General features: G+C 38.5%; 1 protein-coding gene across 4 annotated transcripts in view; it reads right to left on the reverse strand.

The window, feature by feature from the left end:
* NCAPD3 (non-SMC condensin II complex subunit D3) overlaps window positions 1-21,753 on the reverse strand; it is a 72,480-nt gene that overhangs the window by 40,302 nt on the left and 10,425 nt on the right. For 3 of the 4 annotated variants that reach the window (XM_047877558.1, XM_047877557.1, XM_047877560.1), the window contains 10 exons: window positions 19,492-19,676; window positions 18,682-18,846; window positions 18,516-18,577; window positions 18,233-18,320; window positions 16,364-16,497; window positions 14,884-14,956; window positions 13,244-13,369; window positions 12,860-13,112; window positions 11,254-11,310; window positions 10,908-10,997 (listed from right to left, as the gene is read on the reverse strand). In XM_047877558.1, the coding sequence (XP_047733514.1) occupies window positions 10,908-10,997; window positions 11,254-11,310; window positions 12,860-13,112; window positions 13,244-13,369; window positions 14,884-14,956; window positions 16,364-16,497; window positions 18,233-18,320; window positions 18,516-18,577; window positions 18,682-18,846; window positions 19,492-19,676 (1,233 nt within the window). The remainder of the gene's footprint in view (window positions 1-10,907; window positions 10,998-11,253; window positions 11,311-12,859; window positions 13,113-13,243; window positions 13,370-14,883; window positions 14,957-16,363; window positions 16,498-18,232; window positions 18,321-18,515; window positions 18,578-18,681; window positions 18,847-19,491; window positions 19,677-21,753) is intronic. The other variant, XM_047877559.1, reaches the window with a different exon arrangement.

The following is a 21,753-nucleotide window of genomic DNA, read 5'->3' on the forward strand; positions in this document are numbered from 1 at the left end:
AAAAATAACTATATTTCCCCTCCAAAAAAAATTTAGTGAAAATAATAGCACTGTTTTACATCTTTGCAAACTCTTTAATGTCTGGCTAAATAAAAAACATCTAGAATCTCATCTCTACTTCAAAATCATAATGCTGAAGAGTACAAGTCTTGATATTATTATGAAAAAAAATATTAACTTCAAGGACCTGCTAAAGGATATTATGATATTATTATGAAAACAATATTAATTTGAAGGATTGGCTGAGAGAAGCTAAGGGATCCCAAACTACTTGGAGAGCCGCTGATGTATAAGGAAGTATGTTACAAAACGAAATAATGGGAAATACAAAACGTCAATGAAATCAAAAGTAGGTTCCTTGAAAAAGATAAACAAAATCAACAAACTTTTAGCTAGACTAATTAAGAAAAAAAATAGAAGATTCAAATTGCTAAAATCAGGAAAGAATGAGGAAACATTACTGCTGCCATTACAGAAATAAAAAGGATTTGCAAAGAAATACTACAAAAAATTTTATGTTATATTAAGTAATCTGGATGAAATGAACAAATTTCTACAAAGATAAAAACTATGGACATTGACTCAAGAAGAAATAGTCTGAATATACCCATAACAAGTAAAGAGATTGAATTGGAAATCGAAAACCTTCTCACACATGTACTGAAGCCCAGGACCAGATGGCTTTACTGGAGAATTCTACCAAATGTTAAAACAAATATGAGCACCAATTCTTCATAAACACTTAAAAAAACGGTAGAAAACACTTCCTACCTCATTCTATTAAGCCGGTATTACCCTGAGAGCAAAACCAGATAAATACATGTCAAGAAAAGTAAATGATAGACCAAAATCTCCTGCGAATACACACATGATATCTTCAACAAAATATCAACAAATCAAATCTAGCAAGATGCAAAAAGGATTATATACTATGCTTGGGATTTATACCAGGAATGACATCTTGGCTCAACATATGAAAATCAATGTAATAAAAAACCACAGCAATATAATAAAGGACAAAGACCGCATGATTTTCTCCACAGATGAGGAAAATGCATTTGTAAAACCCAACACCATTCCATAATAAAAACACTCAACAAACTCAGAAGAGAAGGAAACTCTGTCACACTGATAAAAGCCATTCTGAAAAAAACTCACAGCTAACATCACACTCAATGGTGGAAGACTGAAAGCTAAGTACAGAAGAAAGACGAGGATGTCTGCTCTCCCCAATTCTTTTCAACATTGTACAGAGGTCCTTGCCAGGGAAAGTAGGCAAGGAAAAGACAGAAAAGACATCCAGATGGAAAAGAAAGAAAAAAAACTCCGTTCACAGATGGCATGAGCTTATATACAGAAAATCCTAAGGAATCCACACACACACAATTAGAGCTAGTAACAGATTTAGCAAGGTTGCAAGACACGAGATCAAATCATCAAACATCAGTTGTAAAAACTAGCAATGAACAATTAGAAAATGAAACTAAGAAACCAATGTAACTTATTATAACATCAAAAAGAATAAAATTTTAGGAACACGCTTAAAGAGCAAGAATTGTACAATGAAAACTGAAAAACATCAGTGAAACAAATTAAAGAAAATCTAAATACAGAGAAAGGCGTCCCATGTTCATGGACAAAAGGGCTTAATATTGTTAAGATGGCAATACTCCCCAAAGTGATCTACAGATCAATCCTTACCAAAATCCAAGCTGTTTTTTTTTCCCTTTCAGAAACTGACAGGTGATCCTAAAATTCATATGGAAATATACGAAAAACAGAATAGCCAAGTCAATCTAGAAAAACAAGAACAAGAATGCAGAGCCTACACTTCCTGATTTCAAAATTAGTATAAAGTACCAGTAATCAACACAGTGCGGTACTGCCATAAAGAAAGACAATGGAATGTCAGTGGAAGAGAACTGAAAGTACATAAGCTCATGTGTCTATGGTCAACTGATTTTTGACAAGGGTGCCAAGAGCATTCAAAGGAGAAAAAAGTCTTTTAAACAAATGGTGCTACATCAAACTGGATATTCACATGCAAAAGATGGACCCCCACATCCCATTATATGCAAAATTTAACTAAAAATTGATCAAAGAGCAAAACATAACAGCTAAAATTACAAAACTCTGAAAAGAAAACATAAATGTAAATCTCTGTGATAAATTAGGCAGTGATTTCTTAGCTATGACACCAAAAGCACAAACCAGAAAAAAAAAAAAATTGGATAGCTAGATTTCATGAACGCTAAAATGTTTCAAGCCTCAAAGAACACTAACAAGAAAGTGAAAATTTAACCCTCAGAATGAGAAAAAGATATTTGCAAATCATATATCTAATAAGGAATTTGGATCCAAAATATATAAAGAACCCTTTCAACTCAAAAATATAGACAAATAATCCATTTTAAAAAATGGGCAAAGAACTTCTCCAAACAAGACATATAAATGGTCAATAAACACATGAAAATTTGCTTAACATCATGAGTCATTAGGAAAATGTAAATCAAAACCACAGTGAGAGACATACTTCACATCCACTAGGATGGCTACAATAAATAGACATGACAAGTGCTAGTAAGGATGTGGAGAAATAAGATTTATTACACATGCTAGTGGGATTGAAACATGATGTGACCACTCTGGAAAACAGTTTGGCAGTTCCTCAAAATGATAAAAGTAGAGTTAGCACATGACCCAGCAGCAGTTCCACTCCTAAGTACACACCCAAAAGGAATGAATATTTACATACAAAATTTGCACAGGAATGTTGATAGCACCATCATTCATAGTCACCAAAAGATGGAAACAACCCAAGTCCATCAACTGATAAACGAACCTTGAAAATGTTATGCTAAGAAGACATCCACAAAAAAAAAAAAACAAGCATATTGTATGCTTCCATTTATGGAATGTCAAATTAGGCAAATTGATAGAGACAGAAAGCTAATTCGTGATTGGCAAAGGCTGGAGGAGGGGGAGAATGGGGAGTAAATGCTAATGAGTACAGGGTTTCTTTTTGGCAAAGGAAATATTCTGAAAATTGATCAATTTTGTGAATACACTAAAAACCATTAAATCATAAACTTTATTTAAATGGTGTTTTATGGTATGTGAATTACATCTCAAAAACAAAACAAAAGACCCACCACAAAGAAAGCACTTAGCGGGAGGAGGGGAAGATGGCGGTGTAGGAGGACGCTGGGCTCACCGCCCGACCTGCTGATCACTTAGATTCCACCTACACCTGCCTAAATAACCCAGAAAACCGCCAGAGGTTAGCAGAACGGAGTCGCCAGAGCCAAGCGCAGACGAGAGGCCCACGGAAGAGGGTAGGAAGGGCGGAGAGGCGGTGCGCGCTCCACACACTGGCGGGAGGGAGCCTGGGTGGAGGGGTGGCTCACCGGCCAAGCAGAGTCCCGAGTCTGGCTTGCAAAAGCGGAGGGGCCTGACGGACTGTGTTCCGACAGCAAGCCCGACTTAGCGTCTGGGAGGTCATAAGTTAACAGCTCTGCTCAGAAAGCGGGAAGGCTGGAGGACAAAGGGAGGGAGAGCTGCTGAGCCCCCAGACGACAGAGCTCAGTTTGGTGGGGAACAAAGGCGCTCGCCAGCGCCATCTCCCTGGCCCATCCCCCAGCCAAAATCCCAAAGGGAACCAGTTCCTGCCAGGGAAATTGCTCCCTCCGAGCAAACACCCAACTCTGTGCTACTGCAGAGCCAAACCTCCGGCAGCGGATCTGACTCCCTCCCGCTGCCACAGGGCCCCTCTTGAAGTGGATCACCTAAGGGGCGCCTGGGTGGCTCAGTCGGCTAAGCGGCCGACTTCAGCTCAGGTCACGATCTCGCGGTCCGTGAGTTCGAGCCCCGCGTCGGGCTCTGGGCTGATGGCTCAGAGCCTGGAGCCTGCTTCCGGTTCTGTGTCTCCCTCTCTCTCTGCCCCTCCCCCGTTCATGCTCTGTCTCTCTCTGTCTCAAAAATAAATAAAACATTTAAAAAAATTAAAAAAAAAAAAAAAAAAAGAAGTGGATCACCTAAGGAGAAGCGAGCTAAGCCTGCCCCCCTGCCGCCGTGCACCTTGCCTACCCACCCCAGCTAATACGCCAGATCCCCAGCATCACAAGCCTGGCAGTGTGCAAGTAGCCCAGACGGGCCACGCCACCCCACAGTGAATCCCGCCCCTAGGAGAGGGGAAGAGAAGGCACACACCAGTCTGACTGTGGCCCCAGCAGTGGGCTGGGGGCAGACATCAGGTCGGACTGCGGCCCCACCCACCAACTCCAGTTATTCACCACAGCACAGGGGAAGTGCCCTGCAGGTCCTCACCACACCAGGGACTATCCAAAATGACCAAGCGGAAGAATTCCCCTCAGAAGAATCTCCAGGAAATAACAACAGCTAATGAGCTGATCAAAAAGGATTTAAATAATATAACAGAAAGTGAATTTAGAATAATAGTCATAAAATTAATCGCTGGGCTTGAAAACAGTATACAGGACAGCAGAGAATCTCTTGCTACAGAGATCAAGGGACTAAGGAACAGTCACGAGGAGCTGAAAAACGCTTTAAATGAAATGCAAAACAAAATGGAAACCACCACGGCTCAGATTGAAGAGGCAGAGGAGAGAATAGGTGAACTAGAAGATAAAGTTATGGAAAAAGAGGAAGCTGAGAAAAAGAGAGATAAAAAATCCAGGAGTATGAGGGGAAAATTAGAGAACTAAGTGATACACTAAAAAGAAATAATATACGCATAATTGGTATCCCAGAGGAGGAAGAGAGAGGGAAAGGTGCTGAAGGGGTACTTGAAGAAATTATAGCTGAGAACTTCCCTGAACTGGGGAAGGAAAAAGGCATTGAAATCCAAGAGGCACAGAGAACTCCCTTCAGACGTAATTTGAATCGATCTTCTGCACGACATATCATAGTGAAACTGGCAAAATACAAGGATAAAGAGAAAATTCTGAAAGCAGCAAGGAGTAAACGTGCCCTCACATATAAAGGGAGACCTATAAGACTCGTGACTGATCTCTCTTTTGAAACTTGGCAAGCCAGAAAGAATTGGCACGAGATTTTCAGGGTGCTAGACAGAAAAAATATGCAGCCGAGAATCCTTTATCCAGCAAGTCTGTCATTTAGAATAGAAGGAGAGATAAAGGTCTTCCCAAACAAACAAAAACTGAAGGAATTTGTCACCACTAAACCAGCCCTACAAGAGATCCTAAGGGGGACCCTGTGAGACAAAGTACCAGAGACATCACTACAAGCATAAAACATACAGATATCACAATGACTCTAAACCCGTATCTTTCTATAATAACACTGAATGTAAATGGATTAAATGCACCAACCAAAAGACATAGGGTATCAGAATGGATAAAAAAACAAGACCCATCTAATTGCTGTCTACAAGAGACTCATTTTAGACCTGAGGACACCTTTAGATTGAGAGTGAGGGGATGGAGAACTCTTTACCATGCTACTGGAAGCCAAAAGAAAGCTGGAGTAGCCATACTTATATCAGACAAACTAGACTTTAAATTAAAGGCTGTAACAAGAGATGAAGAAGGGCATTATATAATAATCACAGGGTCTATCCATCAGGAAGAGCTAACAATTATAAATGTCTATGCGCCCAACACTGGAGCCCCCAAATATATAAAACAATTACTCATAAACATAAGCAACGTTATCGATAAGAATGTGGTAATTGCAGGGGACTTTAACACCCCACTTACAGAAATGGATAGATCATCTAGACACATGGTCAATAAAGAAACAAGGGCCCTGAATGAGACATTGGATCAGATGGACTTGACAGATATATTTAGAACTCTGCATCCCAAAGCAACAGAATATACTTTCTTCTCGAGTGCACATGGAACATTCTCCAAGATAGATCATATACTGGGTCACAAAACAGCCCTTCATAAGTTTACCAGAATTGAAATTATACCATGCATACTTTCAGACCACAATGCTATGAAGCTTGAAATCAACCACAGAAAAAAGTCTGGAAAATCTCCAAAAGCATGGAGGTTAAAGAACACCCTGCTAACGAATGAGTGGGTCAACCAGGCAATTAGAGAAGAAATTAAAAATATATATGGAAACAAACAAAAATGAAAATACAACAATCCAAATGCTTTGGGACGCAGCAAAGGTAGTCCTGAGAGGAAAATACATTGCCATCCAGGCCTATCTCAAGAAACAAGAAAAATCCCAAATACAAAATCTAACAGCACACCTAAAGGAACTAGAAGCAGAACAGCAAAGGCAGCCTAAACCCAGCAGAAGAAGAGAAATAATAAAGATCAGAGCAGAAATAAACAATATAGAATCTAAAAAAACTGTAGAGCAGATCAACGAAACCAAGAGTTGGTTTTTTGAAAAAATAAACAAAATTGACAAACCTCTAGCCAGGCTTCTCAAAAAGAAAAGGGAGATGACCCAAATAGATAAAATCATGAATGAAAATGGAATTATTACAACCAATCCCTCAGAAATACAAGCAATTATCAGGGAATACTATGAAAAATTATATGCCAACAAATTGGACAACCTGGAAGAAATGGACAAATTCCTGAACACCCACACTCTTCCAAAACTCAATCAGGAGGAAATAGAAAGCCTGAACAGACCCATAACCAGCGAAGAAATTGAATCGGTTATCAAAAATCTCCCAACAAATAAGAGTCCAGGACCAGATGGCTTCCCAGGGGAGTTCTACCAGACGTTTAAGGCAGAGATAATACCTATCCTTCTCAAGCTAATCCAAGAAATAGAAAGGGAAGGAAAACTTCCAGACTCATTCTATGAAGCCAGTATTACTTTGATTCCTAAACCAGACAGAGACCCAGTAAAAAAAGAGAACTACAGGCCAATATCCCTGATGAATATGGATGCAAAAATTCTCAATAAGATACTAGCAAATCGAATTCAACAGCATATAAAAAGAATTATTCACCATGATCAAGTGGGATTCATTCCTGGGCTGCAGGGCTGGTTCAACATTCGCAAATCAATCAACGTGATACATCACATTAACAAAAAAAAAGAGAAGAACCATATGATCCTGTCAATCGATGCAGAAAAGGCCTTTGACAAAATCCAGCACCCTTTCTTAATAAAAACTTGAGAACGTCGGGATAGAAGGAACATCCTTAAAGATGATAAAAGCCATTTATGAAAAGCCCACAGCTAACATCATCCTCAACGGGGAAAAACTGAGAGCTTTTTCCCTGAGATCAGGAACGCGACAGGGATGCCCACTCTCACCGCTGTTGTTTAACATAGTGTTGGAAGTTCTAGCATCAGCAATCAGACAACAAAAGGAAATCAAAGGCATCAAAATTGGCAAAGATGAAGTCAAGCTTTCGCTTTTTGCAGATGACATGATATTATACATGGAAAATCTGATAGACTCCACCATAAGTCTGCTAGAACTGATACATGAATTCAGCAAAGTTGCAGGATACAAAATCAATGTACAGAAATCAGTTGCATTCTTATACACTAACAATGAAGCAACAGAAAGACAAATAAAGAAACTGATCCCATTCACAATTGCACCAAGAAGCATAAAATACCTAGGAAAAAATCTAACCAAAGATGTAAAGGATCTGTATGCTGAAAACTATAGAAAGCTTATGAAGGTAATTGAAGAAGATTTAAAGAAATGGAAAGACATTCCCTGCTCATGGATTGGAAAAATAATTATTGTCAAAATGTCAATACTACCCAAAGCTATCTACACATTGAATGCAATCCCAATCAAAATTGCACCAGCATTCTTCTCGAAACTAGAACAAGCCATCCTAAAATTCATATGGAACCACAAAAGGCCCCGAATAGCCAAAGGAATTTTGAAGAAGAAGACCAAAGCAGGAGGCATCGCAATCCCAGACTTTAGCCTCTACTACAAAGCTGTCATCATCAAGACAGCATGGTATTGGCACAAAAACAGACACATAGACCAATGGAATAGAATAGAAACCCCAGAACTAGACCCACAAACGTATGGCCAACTCATCTTTGACAAAGCAGGAAAGAACATCCAATGGAAAAAAGACAGCCTCTTTAACAAATGGTGCTGGCAGAACTGGACAGCAACATGCAGAAGGTTGAAACTAGACCACTTTCTCACACCATTCACAAAAATAAACTCAAAATGGATAAAGGACCTAAATGTGAGACAGGAAACCATCAAAACCTTAGAGGAGAACGCAGGAAAAGACCTCTCTGACCTCAGCCGTAGCAATCTCTTACTCGACACATCCCCAAAGGCAAGGGAATTTAAAGCAAAAGTGAATTACTGGGACCTTATGAAGATAAAAAGCTTCTGCACAGCAAAGGAAACAACCAACAAAACTAAAAGGCAACCAACGGAATGGGAAAAGATATTTGCAAATGACATATCGGACAAAGGGCTAGTATCTAAAATCTATAAAGAGCTCACCAAACTCCACACCCGAAAAACAAATAACCCAGTGAAGAAATGGGCAGAAAACATGAATAGACACTTCTCTAAAGAAGACATCCAGATGGCCAACAGGCACATGAAAAGATGTTCAGCGTCGCTCCTTATCAGGGAAATACAAATCAAAACCACACTCAGGTATCACCTCACGCCAGTCAGAGTGGCCAAAATGAACAAATCAGGAGACTATAGATGCTGGAGAGGATGTGGAGAAACGGGAACCCTCTTGCACTGTTGGTGGGAATGCAAATTGGTGCAGCCGCTCTGGAAAGCAGTGTGGAGGTTCCTCAGAAAATTAAAAATAGACCTACCCTATGACCCAGCAATAGCACTGCTAGGAATTTACCCAAGGGATACAGGAGTACTGATGCATAGGGGCACTTGTACCCCAATGTTCATAGCAGCACTCTCAACAATAGCCAAATTATGGAAAGAGCCTAAATGTCCATCAACTGATGAATGGATAAAGAAATTGTGGTTTATATACACAATGGAATATTACGTGGCAATGAGAAAAAATGAAATATGGCCTTTTGTAGCAATGTGGATGGAACTGGAGAGTGTGATGCTAAGTGAAATAAGCCATACAGAGAAAGACAGATACCATATGGTTTCACTCTTATGTGGATCCTGAGAAACTTAACAGGAACCCATGGGGGAGGGGAAGAAAAAAAAAAAAAAAAAAAGAGGTTAGAGTGGGAGAGAGCCAAAGCATAAGAGACTGTTAAAAACTGAGAACAAACTGAGGGTTGATGGGGGGTGGGAGGGAGGGGAGGGTGGGTGATGGGTATTGAGGAGGGCACCTTTTGGGATGAGCACTGGGTGTTGTATGGAAACCAATTGGTCAATAAATTTCATATATAAAAAAAAAAAAGAAAAAAAAAAAAAAGAAAGCACTTAGCACTTAAGACTGGAGTCAACACATTCAACATTTTTCCAGAATAATTTTTTTTATATTTTAGAAACTCGGATAATATATAAATTGAATTACTGCTCATAATTTGAATAACACATGCTAATATCTAGCCATATAAATCCAATTCCATGCTAATCTTTCAGGCCAAAATAAATAATTATCCTCATGACACTTTACAGATTGACGTCAGTACTTATCTCACACCTTACTATTGTATATATATATATATAAAAATATGTAAAATCTGTATACATGTATATTTATTACTCCCATTGCTCCCCAAAAGATAGAACTATGTTTTATTAAAGTCAGTATCTACAATGCCTAGCACAGATTAGAAGGGACCAAATAAATGTTACCAGAATAAATTAATCTAATTATATAATTAAACCTCTATACACATATTTTCTCACTTATCTATCTTGAAAAACCACTTGTCTTAACATTATTTTCATAGACTGACAACACCCGTCTGTGAAAGGTGGAGAAAGTGTCAGATTCAGAAAGTGACAATTAGGGTGCTTTGCTGACTTCCATGTCTTAGTCAAGCAGCTATTTAGCAACAGAATTGATACAAGAACTCAGACTGCCTCTCCTTTCTAGTGTGTTCCCCACTATTTCATGCTATGTCATTTCACAGATGAATAAGGAGCCCAGAGAAGTAAAGTGACTTTCTCAAGACCACACAGCTAGACAGAAACAGAATCTAGGAGTAGGCTCCAGGTCTACCTACTATCTAGTCCATATTTGTTTTTTTCCCTCCTGAATCACATTAACACTTAAGCTATCCAGATTACTCGGGGTTCAGTAAGTCAATGAAGGAGATCAGGCATCCCTCGTATTCAGAATCCTGTGCTGGAGTCCATGGGAGAGAGGACCCCCACAACCATTCCATGTAGTAAATACGGTTCATACTATTAATGAAGAGACATTATAATCTAAATTCTGAATTGTCATTTTCAGTGGGAGCTTGGATTTACAGTTCCCTATCATATATTAAAGGTGAACTCTGGGTTGCCTTAATCAGAGTCAAGATGACATAGTGAAAAAAGTACAAGAAATTAAAAACAGGAACAAGACTGGGTAGAATAATATTCTTCATCTTTTCCCTTTTTTTTGTGATGACTTTTCTACAAACACAAATTTAATCTGTGCTGCGCTTTCTCTAGTAGCTGGTCCCTTTTTGGTCAGCAATCCCAAGAGTTCACAATTGTCTTTAATAAATAAAATATTTGCTAATATTCTCTTAAGTATTACAGAAATACTGAGGTTCAGTACGTCCTAAGTGGAACATAGCTTGTTCTTTACCTTAAGATGAAACAGAATGCAAGGATATCAATTAAAGATATAATAAAATAAAAATTATTCCATTCTTAAGAAGAAAGAAAGATGTCCCAATTCTTCAGGATAAATTAGTCAGAAAAAAATTCTAAGTTTTTTAGACTCTACTTACAGTTGTTGAAATCCAACAGTTATTATTCATTCATCTGACAGTGATAAAATCTGACATACCCCCAGATCCATCAGTTTCACCACTGTTGTCTATACTGATCACTCCTGAGCCTCCAGAAGGGTTAAGTGTTTGCCTCTGATACGGAAAAGCTTAAAAATAATAAATTTTAAAAAAGGCTCAGTCATTGAGGTAAGAAATTGTTATACCTCTTAATAATATAAGCCTGACATATTACACATTTAAATTACATATTACTGAAATGAATTTCGATTTCCTTGAAAAAGAAAAAAAGTTCAATATTAAAATAGGTAAATATGGAGACAGAAAAAAGCATGTCAAATACCCAGCAAGTCCTTTAAATAAAAAGACAATTATTCAATATTGGAAAATATATTGACCCATTACCTGCTGAATTTCTCAGTAAGGTACCAGGGTGGCTGTCTGCTCTTGAAACTGCAGGACCTAAAAATAAGCAGACACATAAGAGGGAAAAATGTCATAGTATCATAATCCCCAAGTAAATATTCCAAGTAATCAAAATCAAGATAATTAGGCCTAAACACAAGACAGATTCCAAACTGCTGACAATTAATAATGTTCTCCTCTGTATGCATTTGAAATGGATACTAGGCACAATACAGCCATTACCCAACAATGCAAAGTAGTGTATAGGCAGCCAACAATCTCACCTCTAAAACATGAATATCTAAAATACTTTAAAAGACCTCTCAAATGTATCAGGCTTGTCTACAGGCATACATTGTTTTATCACACTTCCCTTTATTGTGCTTCACAGAAACTACACTTAAATTGAGAGTCTGTGGTAACCATACATCATACAAGTCTATGGGTGCCATTTTTCCAACAGTATTTGCTTACTTTGTGTCTGTGTCATGTTTTGGTAATTCTCACAATATTTAAAACTTTTTCATATTTATGGTGATCTGTGATTAGTGATCTTCGACTTTACTATTATAATTGTTTTCAGGTACCATGAACCATACCCATACAACACAGAAACTTAATACATGGTGTATGTGTTCTGACTGCAGATGTGAAAATATCAAGAGAAACAGAATCAGAAGTGGAGCTCAAAGATGTGACTGTGTTGCTGCCATCTCATGATAAAACTTGGAACAGATGAACAGCTCCTTCCTACAGATAAGCAAAGAAAGAGGTTTCTTGAGATGGGATCTACTCCTGGTGAAAGAGCTTTGACAACAAAGGATTTAGAATATCACATAAACTTAGTTGGTAAAGCAGCAGCAGGGTTTGAGAGGATGGACTCCAATTTTGGAAGAAGTTCTACTGTGGCTAAAATGCTATCAAACAGCACTACATGCTACAGACAAATCATTTGCGAAGAGTCAATTGATGAGGCAAACTTCACTGTCTTACTTTAAAAAATTGCCAAAGCCAACCACCCTTCAGCAACCACCAACACAGAGGCAAGACCCTCCACCAGCAAAGAGATTACAACTTGTTAAAAGCTCACATGATGGTTAGCATTTTTAGCAATAAAGGTTTTTTGGTTTTTTTTAGATTTTATTTTTAAGTAATCTCTCTACCCAATGTGGGGCTCGAACTTACAATCCCAAGATCAAGAGTCACGTGCTCTAGCAACTGAGCCAGCCAGGTGCCCTAACAATAAAGTACTTTTAAATTATGATATGTACTTTTTTAAGGCATAATGCTAGTACCACTTAATAGACAACAGTGTAGTGTAAACATAGCTTTTGTATGCACTGGGAAACCAAAAAATTCATTTGACTTGCTTTATTGCAATGTACACTTCATTGTGGGTGGCCTGAAACCAAACTCAGAGTATCTCCAAGGTATGACTATGTTTAAAAAGTTATTCACATAAAATATACTGATACAGGTTTATGAGGTTAATAGTATATCATATTGTATCTATTACTTTTGCAACAACAAAGAATGATTCCCTTACAGTCCAGTTTCTCCACAAGCACAAGACAGGCTCCCTGTCACAACTGTCACCACACTTAACTGTTAATCAGAAATTCCAGGATGCTCTCTGATGCAGTGGTAACAGACACCTCCAGGCAGTGTGCAAAACTGGACAGTGCCTTGCTGCGGACGGTTGGTGCTTTGTCTACACAACGGTCAAATATAATTTCCTGCACCAAGAACTTATGCTTTATGATCTTCTGATGCTCCAAGGAGAGACTGTTATCTACCGCTCTTTCAGGCAGTTCCAACAGAGCTAAGACAACATCCAGAGTAAAAACCCTGTGTGGGATCTGATAAAACAAAATCATAAAAATCTCCATCAGACAGGAATAAATACCAAAGGATTCCTTGCATATTCAGATCTGGCTATCAGGAGGTTGCTGAGTCAGGAACCAAGATTTTATGCAGACGTATCTCCTACCTTGGAACTTCGTGAGTATCTGTAAAGCCAAGCAATGAATGTAGCATATTCCCTACTGGGAAGTTTGCTGAGCAGCTGGACCAGGGACTGGGCTGCATAGGTCCGGTACTCTGATTTGTCAATCACCTGAAACATAAACAGTGAGAGGCCATTCAGCCAATATCTACCTGTAGGACAACTGAGACACATGTTGTGACATAAGTGGAAAATTAGTGAATGTAACTATTTGTGAATCTTTAAATGTTATAGGAATTACTAACAAATTTTAGGTTTTGGACACCTTTGAAAACTAACCTATAGGAAATTGATGAGCCCTCTCCTCAGGAATGCAAATTTAGCACATAATTTCAGAGAGTTTATGGACCTCCTACAATGTACTGGGTTCAAGGTAAGAATCCTCTGTCTAAACTGCTATAGAAATTTAAGGGATAATCATAAAAATTTGAACATTGGATATTTGATGATATTAAGAAATTATTATATATTTTCTTTGGTGTGTGGTGTATTTTGTGGTTATGTTTTTAAAGAGTTCTTACTCTTTTTTTTTTTTTTTTTTTTTAAATTTTTCAATGTTTATTTATTTTTGGGACAGAGAGAGACAGAGCATGAACGGGGGAGGGGCAGAGAGAGAGGGAGACACAGAATCAGAAACAGGCTCCAGGCTCTGAGCCATCAGCCCAGAGCCTGACGCGGGGCTCGAATTCCCGGACCGTAAGATCGTGACCTGGCTGAAGTCGGACGCTTAACCGACTGCGCCACCCAGGCGCCCCAAAGAGTTCTTACTCTTTAGAGACACATAGGAAATATTTAAGTTATCAATGGTTATGATAGAATTTGCTTCAAAAAAAACCCCCTATGTTCATACATTTTGGGGAAGTTATACCTTATAGGTGTATTAATGCCATAAAATTGTTGAATATGGGTACACATCACTCTATTCTATTTATATGTGTGAAATTTTCCAAAATAAAAAGGGTTTTTCACCCAAAATAGAATACTCTGTCGTGGGAACATGTAGTGAAAATATTAAATAAAACTACTCTCAGTAACGATAACAGACTCTTCCCCAAAACAAATATATACACAAACACATGGGGCACCTGGGTGGCTCAGTTGGTTAAGTGTCTGACTCTTGGTTTCAGCTCAGGTCATGATCTCACAGTTTGTGGGTTCGAGCCCCGCATTAGGCTCTGCACTGACACCACGGAGCCCACTTTGGATTCTCTCTCTCTCTCTCTCTCTCTCTCTCTCTCTCTGCCCCTCCTTTGCCTGCTTGTGTGCTCTCTCAAAATAAATAAATAAACTTAAAAAAACTTATTAAAAAAACAAACAAAAAAACCAAACACAGATATTTACCTTCACACATGTATTTTTATCATTATTATTATTTTTGGAGAAATCTTTTTTTAAAATATTTATTTATTTATATTTCAGAGAGAGTGCATGCAGGGGAGTGGCAGAGAAGGAGAGAGAATCTCAAGCAGGCTCCGTGCCATCAGCACAGGGCCTGACAAGACTCAAACTCACAAACTGTGAGATCATGACCTGAGCAAAAATCAATTGTTGGATACTTAACCAACTGAGCCACCCAGATGCCCTTTCATTATTATTATTACTAATACTATTAAAGCAAATGGTACCTTGGCACAGATGTGCTGGAGTAAGATACGAAGGACTGGGAATATATTCTCCTTTAGTTCATCCACAAGTGAGCTATTAAAAAATAAATAAATAAAAACCACATTGTTTACAATACACCTATGACTACATAAAATAGCAATTTTTCTTGACTCTGTTCTCAAATACCATGACCCCTATATCTTAGAAAGCCTGAATACTGAAAATATTTACCCAGTATTGCAAACAGTGCCTCAGTGAATAAAGAATACAGAGTGTCACAGCAGAAAACCATTCACCACGTCCCATGTATGGTTTTAGAGAGCTGGTGCCAAGCAGACAAATACAGTCAGAGAGGAGCAAATTTGTAATTTTTGAATGACTCTTTTGACTATTTATTGAATTTCACATTAATACTGAAATACAGTATATCCTTTCAGGGTAAATAATAGATTAAGACACAGCACCACCGTGTGGTAGTTCGGTGAAATGCTACTATTTCATTGGATTTGTAACAGTACCTGCCAAACTTTAACCCAAGATTACATAATGCCCAGATGTGACCCATCTTTATGCTAAGTTTATCTGTACCACTGGATGTATACTACTGAACTTGGAGACATTATAAACTGTTAATGGAAGAACCAAAAGTATCTTATGTACTTAATGTTTAAAAAATCTGTAGTCAAAATAAAATAAAAATACACCTAGCAAGAGATAGTTGCACAATGATCACGTGACAGTCTATACCTGGATTCCACCAACCACACCCCGTATCTCCAACAACACTGCATTCCTTGAATACCGGCAGGCATATACACACTCTCATATACTTACCACTTCATTCCACTCCCTCCACATTGCATGCCAAATATTCAATGAAGGAGGGAAAGAAAAGCCAATGACATAGCAAATATGTTTTCCCCAATAAAGCTGAGACACAGAAGTTTTTAGGTGAAGCTAAGTGATTCATGAGAGAAAACTGCTCTATCAATTATTACTAGAGAAGTAAAAATCAACTTAATTCTTCCCTTTAGGAAGTACTGCCTGTAGGGGGAGGGGGGATGGAAAAGTGAGAAGAAACAAGAAAAAGTGCAAAGGAACAAAAAGAAAGAGACACAGGGAAGACAGAAATAGAAAAGGGAAAAACAAGACAGACCTATAAGAGAGGCAAACACCGAGGCAATGATAAAACATAAAAGAAATAACTGTCATTGCTCAGTGCCTGGCCTTACAGGCTGGTGGGAATCAAGCTGGAGGCTGGTGCTAGCCCATGAATTAGATTCTGTATCCCTCAACAAAGCCCCAGTGCAAAGGCTACCAACAGTGACCTAGACCACATGAACCACAGGAGCTCTGAGGTACTTTACTTTGATCCCAAAACCACAACAGGACAGAAATCTGTTAGTTTCCATGGGTGTCAGTAACCTCGGTAATACAGGGCCCAGAAGACTTAAGGGAGAGTGATAAAGAGAGTAAAATGCCAAGCTGTGTGTGCTTCACCTGATGAACTGCACTGCCTGGTTTCTACTGTTGATCACTGGTGATGTAACAGTAAGGGGAGCACGATGGGCTCCTTCGCCTGCTTCTACCATTAATATCACATTTAGCATTTGATGGAAAACACAACCTATAACCTGGAAGAGAAGAAAATTCTATTTAAGGCATGATTGAGAATTCAAGGGCCTCAAAGATAGACATGCAGACCACAGTAAACCATTCCAAGAAGATAAGTCAGATTAACACAGCTTTTGGGTGACCACCGGAAATGTTTCTTGGACAATTACCAAGTATTCAATCAACACATGAAGAAAACAGTATGAAAACACTGCTTATAGATAATGACAGGAATATCATTTAGTTTCTCTCCTCACCCTCTCAAACTGCAGCCCTGAAATTAGGGCAAATAGAGAATTAATTGTCACTTCTAAACGGCAAAAAAATGCTACTGATAATCTCTCACAGAATCTCTTACAGAAACAAGAATACTTTACACTTGAATTTTCCTGAAGTTTACACTGCACCTTCCAACATTTCTCATATAATTTACTCACCTAACCAATTCATTCATTCTGTAAATAAAACATGTACTGAAAACCAAATATGTGGCAGGCATTGTGTTAAGTTCATATGTATTACTAGATTTTACTATATTTGATCTTAAACCTCACAAAAACTGTAGGAGGTAAGCAAGGCATTCCTACTTCATATGTATCATTATTTCCACTTTACACCTAATAAAAGAGATTCCAAAGGTGAACTGCCCAAAGTCAAGTGATTAAAAGTCTGGCTGAACCCGACATTGTCTAACATCAAGTCAATACTTTCACAATTAAAAAAATCCTACATCTTTAGAGGCACTGTGGACCTAAAGGCATAAATTTCCCAATCCAGCTAATCTTTCCAATGTTATCAAGAGCATGGAAATTGAAAGCATTCATGTGAGTTCTAACACAGCCATACTTTAAACACAGAAATGATAACGGTATAATAAATTATAAAATATAGCACATTTTCTAAACAACAAGCATTATGCTCCGCATCTGAAGGGCATTCTTTCATTTACTCCTCCTGACACACCTAAGAAGATTGAGGCTTTGGAAAGGCTGAGTACCTCATACAAGAATACACAGCTAGACAGGGTGGAGCCAGAATTGAAACACAGGTGTACAAAACCTGGTCCGAGAGCCTCAAACCTTCTTATTAACCACCATGTAACTCGCCCTAGAAATTATGTGTAGCACAGCCACCAAAAGTCATATGACTTCAGTCTATCACATTTTTGGCATGATCTTGTTTTATTAATGATATACAAGTGTATTAACACCATAATGCTAAAACATCCTTGACTCCAATGTTTAGATAGTGATACTGCTAAGGCAGCTCAAGGGGCAAAATCCACATATGAATACTAACAAGGAATGATAACTAGTAATATTTCTGTAGAATTCTCAACTAAAATGATATAAACATTTTAGAAATACTGAAGTGCACATGAAACTTGCCAAGCATTGCCAAGGAAAACTTGAAAATTCCATGACTGTCTAGTCTTTTCAGAACAACCTGGTAACTATTTCTCTAAATATAACACCCTGTTCAGTGTTCTTCCTACCTAATCTACACTGGAACCATTTTTTATGTATGAAACCTAACAATAATTTGCCATGGCCTCCAAGTATTTGAATATCAGTTTGGTTATGAAGAATAGGCAGCAAATAGAAGTGGTGATGCTTTTTATGCTACACATGATACAGAGTCATGAAAATGACCTAGTTAAAATGGCATCACATCAAATGCTGCCAATGGTTTTCCATTATGATTCAGATTCTTTCAATTCAACTAGGAACTAAATTAAGTCCTTGTCTCCTTTACCTTATCTCCCTCTCCATGAATTGGGGAGCATAGCAAATACAATCCATGATAGGCCAGTTCTGGTATGTACTTTGCTTGGTTAAGGCTTCTAAAGAAAAAGACAGAAGATTAGTTAACGGATATGATTTTATTTGGAATATTCACTAACCCTATAATCAACCACATCCAAATGAATAAACTCTATCTATGTGCCAATTAGGATAAAATAGCATTTATACTTCTGTGAGATCAAAATTTATTACACTACATTTAAATTTCAGCATTGGAAGAATGAGAGCCTCACCTGGCCTGTGTAACATGAAATTCATGAAGAACTGGTTCAAAATTAGTTAATGCAACAAAGACCTAGAAAATAGAAGAAGAGGCCTAATTATTCCTATTCATTAAGTATTAGCCATCATCTCTGCCCTTCTGAGGTTGCCCCAAGGATTTTTGGAATTCTCACTTACTTCTATACAATTCTGTATACACTGTGGCTTTTCTTTCAGGGAAAACTTGGACAGAAGCCGTAAAAAATTCTTCAATAGGTGAAAGATGGCATTTCGAATTTGACAAAGGTCTCGGGCAGAAAAGCAAATACTTTCCTCATCTTCCTGTTCTTCTAGTTCATCCACCTAGATTATAAAGCAATATATAGGTGACTGCATAGTAATGCCTAACACTTTGTCCAATGGTTTTCAATGTACTCAGATCAAGTCCGTTAAACTCCAGGTGGTTGCTGAGCTTCTGAGGTTATGGGACCCTGATCGGGTCCCTTAACTGCTCTGTCTCCACAACCAGAACAGTAAATCATTGGACTAGATGACTGTACAGTAGTTTTGAGCTCTGCATTTTTGCGTCAATGGGAATTCTTATGTTTCTTGGAAGTTTTCTCTACCTAGTCAGCACACAAGAATTTGGAATTAATGTTATTCCATTATGCTCTTATGGACATGAGTCCTCAGGATACTTCAACCATCCTCTCTGATGACAACAGATGATGTGCAAATATACATGTTCGGATGTTGTCAAGCATACCTGGGAACAAGGCTGGGGAGAGATTATGGGGAGGCTGGAAAGATGAAAAGGTAGAGATATATATTCTCAGCAGTAAATGAAGCCTGAGAAGCAACTTAAAGTCACACTGGAAACCTGATGATGCTTTAGGATCATTTGGTTATAATCACAATGCCTGAAACCATATTTTAATACAAAGTTAACTCTTATATCACAATCATGTGTTGGTACAGATACATTTTATTATTCTATTTACTTCTTACCTCAATATCTTCTTTCCTGGGTGGCTTTCCTCTTTTCCTATTTCCTCTTGGATTAGCCTCAGTGTTCTTAGGCTGTTCTTTCTTTCTTTTCCGATTCAAGTTAGATTCCTGAGGCCAACTCTTCTTTAGAATCTGAATACATTTGTCAAACATCACCTGGTGGAATACTTGATTGGCTACACTGCCTATTCATAAAGAATAAAAGTGGGTTAGATTTGTCTTTTTTTTTTTTTTTTTAAGTTTACGTATTTGAGAAAGACAGAGACAGTGCAAGTGGGGGAAGGGCAGAGAGAGAGGGAGAGAGAGACAATCCCAAGCAAGTTCCACGCTGCCAGTGCAGAGCCTGACGCGGGCCCCAAACTCTTGAAACCACGCGATCACACATGAACTGAGCCAAAACCAAGAGCTGGATGCTTAACTGATTAAGTAACCCAGGTGTCCCAAAAATAAAAAGAATTTTTAAAAAAGGATGCCATTAATGCATTGAGTATATGTAGACACTAGTCTGTTTTATAATTTACTACCATGAAATACATACAAATCTATCATAAAAGTTAAAGTTTACCAAAACTTACACACACAACACTTACAGGCTGCATGTGGTAGCATGCATGGTTGAGAGAAATATAAACATAAAAATGCAGTGTTAAGTTATAATGGCATACAGCTACTGTACTACTGTCATAATTTTATAGCCACCTCCCATTCATATTGCAATGAGCTTGAATACTGTGGGTACCCACTTAACACCATTTGATGCTAATCATCTCAGTATAAGCAGATTGTCTCTACAGTAAACTGTGTATTGCAGGAAAAAGTGATCTCTCGCAGTTTTTGAGTATTTTTCACTGTGTTTAGTCCAGTGCTGCAAACTGAACAACACCATGGAGCCCATACGAAGTGCCACTAGTGAAGTGCTCACAAGAAACAAAGAGAATTCATGACATTACAAGGAGCAGCCTGACTTCGGATTCTGTCTCTCTCCTGCACTGACAGCACAGAGCCTGCTTCGGATTCTCTGTCTCTCTCCCTCTCCGCACCCCCCCCTGCTTGTGCTCTCTCTCTTTCTCAAAATAAACATTAAAAAAGAAAAGAAAAGAAAAGAAAGTGCAGCTTTATGTGGGTGCAGGATTGTTATTAGAAAGCTATACCTATATGATTCAAGAAAAAGCAAAGTCATTATATGACAACTTAAAGCAAAAGGAAGGTGAAGGATCTAAAGTAAGAGAATTTAATGTCAGCAAAGGATGGTTTGATAACTTTAGAAAGAGATTTGGCTTAAAAAAGTGTCATGATAACAGGAGAAACAGCTTCCACCAACCAAAAGGCAAGCAGACAAGTTCCCAGACACCTTTAAGAAAATCACTGAGGAGAAAGGACATCTGCCTGAACAAGTTTTTAATGCAGACAAAAGTGCCTGATTCTGGAGAAAAACATCACAAAGGACATTTATTAGTTGAGGGAGAGAAGCAAACACCAGGATTTTTTTTTTTAATTTTTTTTTTCAACGTTTATTTATTTTTGGGACAGAGAGAGACAGAGCATGAATGGGGGAGGGGCAGAGAGAGAGGGAGACACAGAATCGGAAACAGGCTCCAGGCTCTGAGCCATCAGCCCAGAGCCTGACGCGGGGCTCGAACTCACAGACTGCGAGATCGTGACCTGGCTGAAGTCGGACGCTTAACCGACTGTGCCACCCAGGCGCCCCTAAACACCAGGATTTAAGGTAGGAAGGGACAGGTTAGCTCTACTGTTTTGTGCAAATGCAGTCAGGTTTATGATCAAGACTGCACTTTTCTATATAGCTGCTAACCCTAGAGCCTTGAGGGGAAAAGATAAACACTAGTTGACAGTCCTTTGGTTTTAAAACAAGAAGGCCTAGATAATGAGAACCCATTTTTTGGATTGGTTCCACTGATGCTTTGTCCCTGAAGTCAGAAGTACCCTGCCAATAAACGACTGCCTTTTAAAGTTCTTTTGATATTGGACAAAGCCCTTGGCCACCCAGAACCCCATGAGTTCAAGACAAAAGGCAGGGATCTACTTGCCCCCAGACACATCTCTAATACAATCTCTAGATAGGGAGTCATAAAGACTTTTAAGGTTCATTACACAAAGTACTCCATGGAAAGGACTGTCAACCCTATGGAAGACAATCCTGACAGAGGGCACACCATCGAAGTCTAGAAGGATTACACCACTGAAGATGCCACTGTTGTTATGGAAGAAGCCATGAAAGCCATCCAGCTCCAAACAATAAAT

This window comes from Prionailurus viverrinus, chromosome D1 (assembly GCF_022837055.1).
Source record: "Prionailurus viverrinus isolate Anna chromosome D1, UM_Priviv_1.0, whole genome shotgun sequence".
NCBI classification, from domain to species: Eukaryota; Metazoa; Chordata; class Mammalia; order Carnivora; family Felidae; genus Prionailurus; species Prionailurus viverrinus.